General features: G+C 36.0%; 1 protein-coding gene across 1 annotated transcript in view; it reads left to right on the top strand.

Annotated features, from left to right (window-relative positions):
• The first annotated feature begins 799 nt into the window (after window positions 1–799).
• Window positions 800–6,043, top strand: part of tprb (translocated promoter region b, nuclear basket protein) — a 23,228-nt gene continuing 17,984 nt past the window's right edge. The window contains exons 1-10 of the mRNA XM_042005831.1: window positions 800–975; window positions 1,338–1,442; window positions 1,529–1,602; window positions 4,352–4,448; window positions 4,541–4,644; window positions 4,729–4,893; window positions 5,135–5,227; window positions 5,380–5,460; window positions 5,659–5,746; window positions 5,864–6,004. Coding sequence (XP_041861765.1) covers window positions 825–975; window positions 1,338–1,442; window positions 1,529–1,602; window positions 4,352–4,448; window positions 4,541–4,644; window positions 4,729–4,893; window positions 5,135–5,227; window positions 5,380–5,460; window positions 5,659–5,746; window positions 5,864–6,004 — 1,099 coding nt within the window. The 5' untranslated portion in view covers window positions 800–824. The remainder of the gene's footprint in view (window positions 976–1,337; window positions 1,443–1,528; window positions 1,603–4,351; window positions 4,449–4,540; window positions 4,645–4,728; window positions 4,894–5,134; window positions 5,228–5,379; window positions 5,461–5,658; window positions 5,747–5,863; window positions 6,005–6,043) is intronic.

The following is a 6,043-nucleotide window of genomic DNA, read 5'->3' as shown; positions in this document are numbered from 1 at the left end:
AGAGCCGCAAATGTTATAAGACCTTTTGAAAAAGACAACTTAATTTTTTATAGAGATCTAGTATAGAAAATTTGTTGTCATTTTTTTCTATTTTTAGGTTTTAAAATAAAGAAAAACATAAAACTTTTGCAAAAAGATGATTTACAGATTTTCTTCTACGGGATGTAAATATTTGTGGAAAATTATGTAAAGAAAAAAAAAAAAAGTTTCCAATCTAATGATAAGAGAAATAGATCTTTTTTTTTTTTTTTTTTTTTTTATCTAATTATTTATTATACTTTTGGAGTCATTTTGTTGTGGAACTTCAATGCAATTATTCCATGAAAATAAATAAATAAATAAAAAATACTGAAATTGCTAAAAACCTGTTTTAAGAGCCATTATGAAAGGTCCAAAGAGCCACTTGCGGTACCGGAGCTGCAGGTAACAGACCCCTGTTCCAAATAATCCAAGAAATCACTCATCACGGGCAAGCGCTACAAGCATGCGTATTTGTTCATGTTCAATCTTTCCGTGTGTGTTTGGCGCCATCTGCTGATTGTCAGTTAACACTTGAGGTTAACAAACAGGACAAATTGCATTATTAAAGCATTTAATTAAGTATAGAGTAATGCTTAAAGTTTTTACTTACTTATTCAATTGACATATATATATTTTTTTTCTCTAAAGACTGACATATATTTTAAGTGTCTGTGTCACGGTCCGATTGCTGCTTGACGGCATGTTCACCTGCAAAACAATACATTTCCCACAATACTTCCGGAGCTTCGACCACGATTACAAATATTCAACTGCGCCTGCTCGTGTCTTGTTGTGGGAAAAAAATGGCGGCACTGCTGCTACAGGAGTTAGAAGCTTCCGAGTTTGCTAAGCTGCCCAAAAACATCCAAAGCAAACTCGAGAAAATTTTTACAGACCAGCAGTATAAAATTGATTCGTTGAAAGCACAGCAGGAACAATTCCGGGTTGATAGCGGTAAGTTACCTGAGGTTATTTTGCTAGTTAGCGGTGCTAAAGTGATTGTGTCAGCATAGCATGCATGGAAGGGAATGAAACCAAGTCAACAATTTAACTTTGATGTCATGTGCATAGTAACCGTGTCCTGACAGAGTTATATATGCTTTTCAACAATAGCTTTGGGCTTGTGTAGTAGCCTTAACGTTTAAAACTGCTTATACGAAGCCACGATGTAAAGGCAACAAGTGCTAGCTTTGGGCTAACCCATAAAGCTAACAGCTAGTTTTGACGTAAATAATATGACCGCGACATGTGAGAATGCGAGTAATTGCCGAATAGAACAGTTGATGTTTGTGGTATTGTTTCCTTTCTTCGTACAGAGCAACACTTTTTTGAAAAAGTCAAACAACTTGCCCATTGTCAGGAGGAGTTTTTGTCACAGACTCAAGAACATCTTAAACTCAAAGAGGAAATCACCAAACTCGGTAGGGTTGAGCATGTTGCTGTATTTACACATTTAGCTTAATACGGCTTCAGTAAGTTGTACTAATGAATCAAATCTTTTCTTCAGGTGAAGAATTAAAACGTGTACGTGAAAAGAATGGAGAATATGAATCCACACAGGAGAAACTGTCATCAGAGCAAGTAAGGTCATACACAAGAAAACAATCAACCACCTTGATTGTTGTTGTACTCTGTTACTGCTTGCTGGTAAATTTACAGAAATGTGTTGAAATAAAGAGGGGAAAAGTATGTGAACGCACTTGGTCAAGTATTTTAAACAAAGTCAAATAAAGTCAATAAATGCTTAGCTTTGAATTCATAGAAACAAAGATAAGCTGGGTCTTTTGGGGAAATAAACATACATCTTTTTTCACACATAAACTCCAGGTAAACATCTTAAGATCAACATAAACAGTTGCCCTTTTTCATGCGAGTACTAGACAAGCAGAAATTGTTCATGCCAGACAAATTTTTATTGCTGGAAAGTTTCAGATGTGGTAAAGTGTACAAAAGGTAGAACATGAAAAGGCACAACAGAAATCTTAGTGACATCTTTACAGTCTGGCAACTTAATTAATCTTTTACGAAATATAAAACAAACTCAAACACAAAATATTTTTTCAACACTATTTAAGTCAGGCCAGCAGATTATGTTAAAAAAAAAAAAAAAAAAGCTGCTCAAAAATTAAATTTATGCTGAATGTTGAACCCCTATCAGGGGGTTTTGCCAATGAGCTTGTCACTAGTTTTAATGCTAAAATGTTAAGTATTATGGATGCTGTTGCTCCTATTAAGGTGAAAGTTGTCTCTGGGAGGAAAAGGTCTCCATGGAGAAATTCCACATTGGTGAAAAATGAAAAAAGAGAGTGCCGGAAAGCTGAGTGCAGATGGAGAAAAACAAATCTACAGGTTCATTATGACATGTATAAAGAGAAATCTCACTCTTATAATCTACAACTGAGGAATGCAAGAAAGTCCTATTTCTCTGACGTTAATAGCGAAAACTATCATAATGCTCAGGTCTTATTCGCTATTGTCGAAAGATTAACAAATCCTCCTGTGTCAGTAGCACCTGAACTCTGTTCCACCGAGGCCTGCAATGAGTTTGCCAAATTCTTCACAGAAAAAATCCAGAATATCAGACAAACAGTTGGTTCATCAGCAGCAACAAGTTCAATAAATGTACTGTGTCCATTGAAAACCAGCTTAAACACCAGTTTAGTCCCATTAGCAGCAAAGATCTAGGCGATATCATAAGTGAGTTGAACTCCTCATCTTGCTGCTTGGACATCCTGCCCACAGGCCTTTTCAAAAAGGCCTCAAAGACTGGAACCAGATCTGTTACAGATTGTTAACTTATCTTTAATTTCGGGCGTCTTCCCAGAACTTCTAAAAACAGCTGTAATCAAACCTCTGCTAAAAAGGGACAATCTAGACAAGACACAAATGAGCAACTACAGGCCGATCTCAAATCTTCCTTTTCTAGATAATTGAAAAAGCCGTTTTTCATCAACTAAACAACTTTTTAACACAAAACAACTGCTATGATGTCTTCCAGTCAGGTTTTAGACAGCACCACAGCACTGAGACTGCTCTGACCAAAGTCATTAATGACATATGTTTGAACACAGACGATGGGAAAATGTCAGTCTTAGTCTTACTGGACCTCAGTGCTGCATTTGATACAGTTGACCACAATATATTACTTAAAAGACTGGAGAACTGGGTGGGCCTCTCTGGCACTGCACTACTCTGGTTTAAATCTTATTTAGAGAATAGAAAATACTTTGTGTCAGTAGATAATAAATCACCAGGAGATCAAGGCCCTGTACAGGCTCTTGGTAAATACATTAAAGAGATTAATGACTGGATGTGTCTGAACTTTCTTCAGTTAAACAAAAACAAAACTGAGGTGATGGTTTTTGGAGCCAAAGAGAAACGATTAAGTGTCACCACAGAGCTTCAGTCTATACAACTAAAAACCACCAATCAGGCCAGAAATCTGGGTGTAGTGATGGACTCAGACCTTAACTTTGAGAAACACATTAAGGGAATTACAAAATCAGCCTACTGTCACCTTAAGAACATATCAAGGGTAAAAGATCTCATGTCTCAGCAAGACTTGGAAAAACTAGTCCATGCTTTCATCTTTAGTCGGCTTGATTATTGTAACAGTGTTTTTACAGGTTCTACCAAAAAAAAAAAAAAAACAATTAGACACCTGCAGCTTATTCAGAACTCTGCTGCTCAAGTCCTCATTAAAACCAAGAAAGTGGATCACATCAGTCCAGCTCTGAGGTCTTTACACTGGCTGCCTGTTCGTCAGAGAATAGATTTTAAAGTTTTGCTGCTGGTCTATAAAGCTCTGAATGGTTTAGGACCAAAATACATCAGTGACCTCTTGACCCAGTATGAACCTACCAGAACCCTCAGGTCATCTGGATCCAGTTTCTTATCAGTCCCCAGAGTCAAAACCAGACATAGAGAAGCTGCATTCAGCTTCTATGCTCCACATGTCTGGAACAAACTCCCAGAAAGCCTCAAATCAGCTGAAACACTTAATTTATTTAAATCAAGGTTGAAGACCCACCTGTTCTCTGCTGCATTTCACTAGTTTTTATTTGGATAGAAGTCCAGGTCTGCATTTGGTTCTTTTACGCTGAAATCTTAACTTTATTTCTTTATCTGAGCTTTTTCTTGCTGTTTTTATGTAATCAATTTTATCTTTTTTAATCTTTGTTTTTCTAATGCACTTGTATTTTTTTTCTTCCCCTGCACCTTGCTGTAATGTTTTTATGTTTAATGTAAAGCACTTTGAATTGTCTTGAACATGAAATTTGCTATACAAATAAATTTGCCTTTCCTTGCCTTGCCTAATATATTTGTTTAGACTTTGCTCTCAAAAGCCAAAGAGGAACTGGAGGCAGAGAAACAAGAGCTTGTGCGGACACTGGAGAGGAGATCCTTGGAAGTTCAGCATTTAAATGGTATTTAAATATGAATTCATGTGGACTTTTTTTTTTTTTCATTGATTTTATTTGGATACATAATCTTTTTTGTTTTTTCATTGCTTCACCAGATGACTTGAAGCAACTTAATGATAAATTAGCTGAAGTCAACACTTCTAAGATGGCTCTGCAGATGAAGTTAGATGAGCTTGAAGCAGCAGAAGTGAACATAAAAGTGAGTTGTACAATATTTGTATTTATATGTTTATATGTTTGGCTTCGTAATCAAATTACTGACTGAAGTTGTTTGTTATTCCAGTACAAGGAGAAGCGTATGGAACAAGAGAAGGAGCTGCTACATGACCAAACATCATGGCTGAAAGAGGAGCTGAAGGCCAAGACAGAAGAAATGCTGTCCCTGTCCCGGCAGAAGGGCAATGAGATCCTGGAGTTAAAATGCACCTTAGAGAATAAAGAAGATGAGGCAAGTTTAATGTCTTTATTTACATTCATTCACTCATTTGGTATTTTTATTTTTATAGATCCATCATTGCTTTACACATCAGTTGGCTGTGGTGATCTTTTTTTTTTTTTTTTATTCAGATCTTAAATAGTCGCTTTCTCTTCAGTACTCATTGTATGTCCACTGTTGTCAATTTTCTGTGATAAAAGGATTTTTCTGTTTAAAATTATGTTATATCTTAAACTGTTGTTTGGATTTTCAGTTAAATAAATTCCAAGATCAAGTGGCCAGTTTGAAAACCTCAAATGAACACCTACAGAAACAAAATGAGGACATGATCAGCAAACTGAAAGAAGTATGTATATTTCCATTTTGTGTAGTTTTTAATTGGATAGCAGTATTTTGTGTATGAAGTTACTAGATTAGCAGTTTATATCATTTATTAGTAAAACATTACTAGAGCTGATTAATTAAATTAAATCATGATGTTTATGTTTTGCTTTTCAGGCTAAGGAACAACGAGCCAACATGGAAGAAAAGTTTAGAAATGAGCTGAATGCCAACATTAAGCTTTCCAATTTATACAAGGTGTGGATCTTTGGAAGCAAATAATGTGCATTTTTTACCACCAGGACATCAACTCCCAGTTTGTATTGGTCATGGTTTAATGCATGAAGTGTCACTGTTTTGCAGTTACCAAACATGCTGTTTGAACACTGTTTTAGGCTTTAGCTTATTTGCTTGTTTTTGTTTTTATGGGTAAAATTTTACCACATCTTCTTTCAGGGAGCAGCAGCAGATTCTGAAGCAAAAAGTGAGGAGCTGGGTCGTGCAGTGGAGGAGCTGCATAAGCTACTGAAAGATGCTGGAGAAGGTAAAATGCTACAAAAGAAAATTATATTTTGTTTATTTGTTTTTTTTTAAGTGGTTTATTGTTTATCTCAGTTTAAGTTGTCCTCAAGAGTTTGTCCATCTCGTTCCTCAATTACAGCAAACAAGGTTCTTGAAGAGAAACTCCAGGAAATAAACGGAGCCACAGAGAAATCTGTTAATGAGTTGAATGATAGGATAAAGAGCCTCGAGAAGGAGCTGGACAATGCCAATGAACTTCTGTCAAGTTCTAAGCTTAGAGGTCAGTTCTTTTTATTCCAGCCCTTATTGCCTTACATTA

The sequence above is a fragment of the Melanotaenia boesemani genome, chromosome 14, assembly GCF_017639745.1.
Source record: "Melanotaenia boesemani isolate fMelBoe1 chromosome 14, fMelBoe1.pri, whole genome shotgun sequence".
Lineage (NCBI taxonomy): Eukaryota > Metazoa > Chordata > Actinopteri > Atheriniformes > Melanotaeniidae > Melanotaenia > Melanotaenia boesemani.
This window is presented reverse-complemented; position numbering and strand designations above follow the sequence as displayed.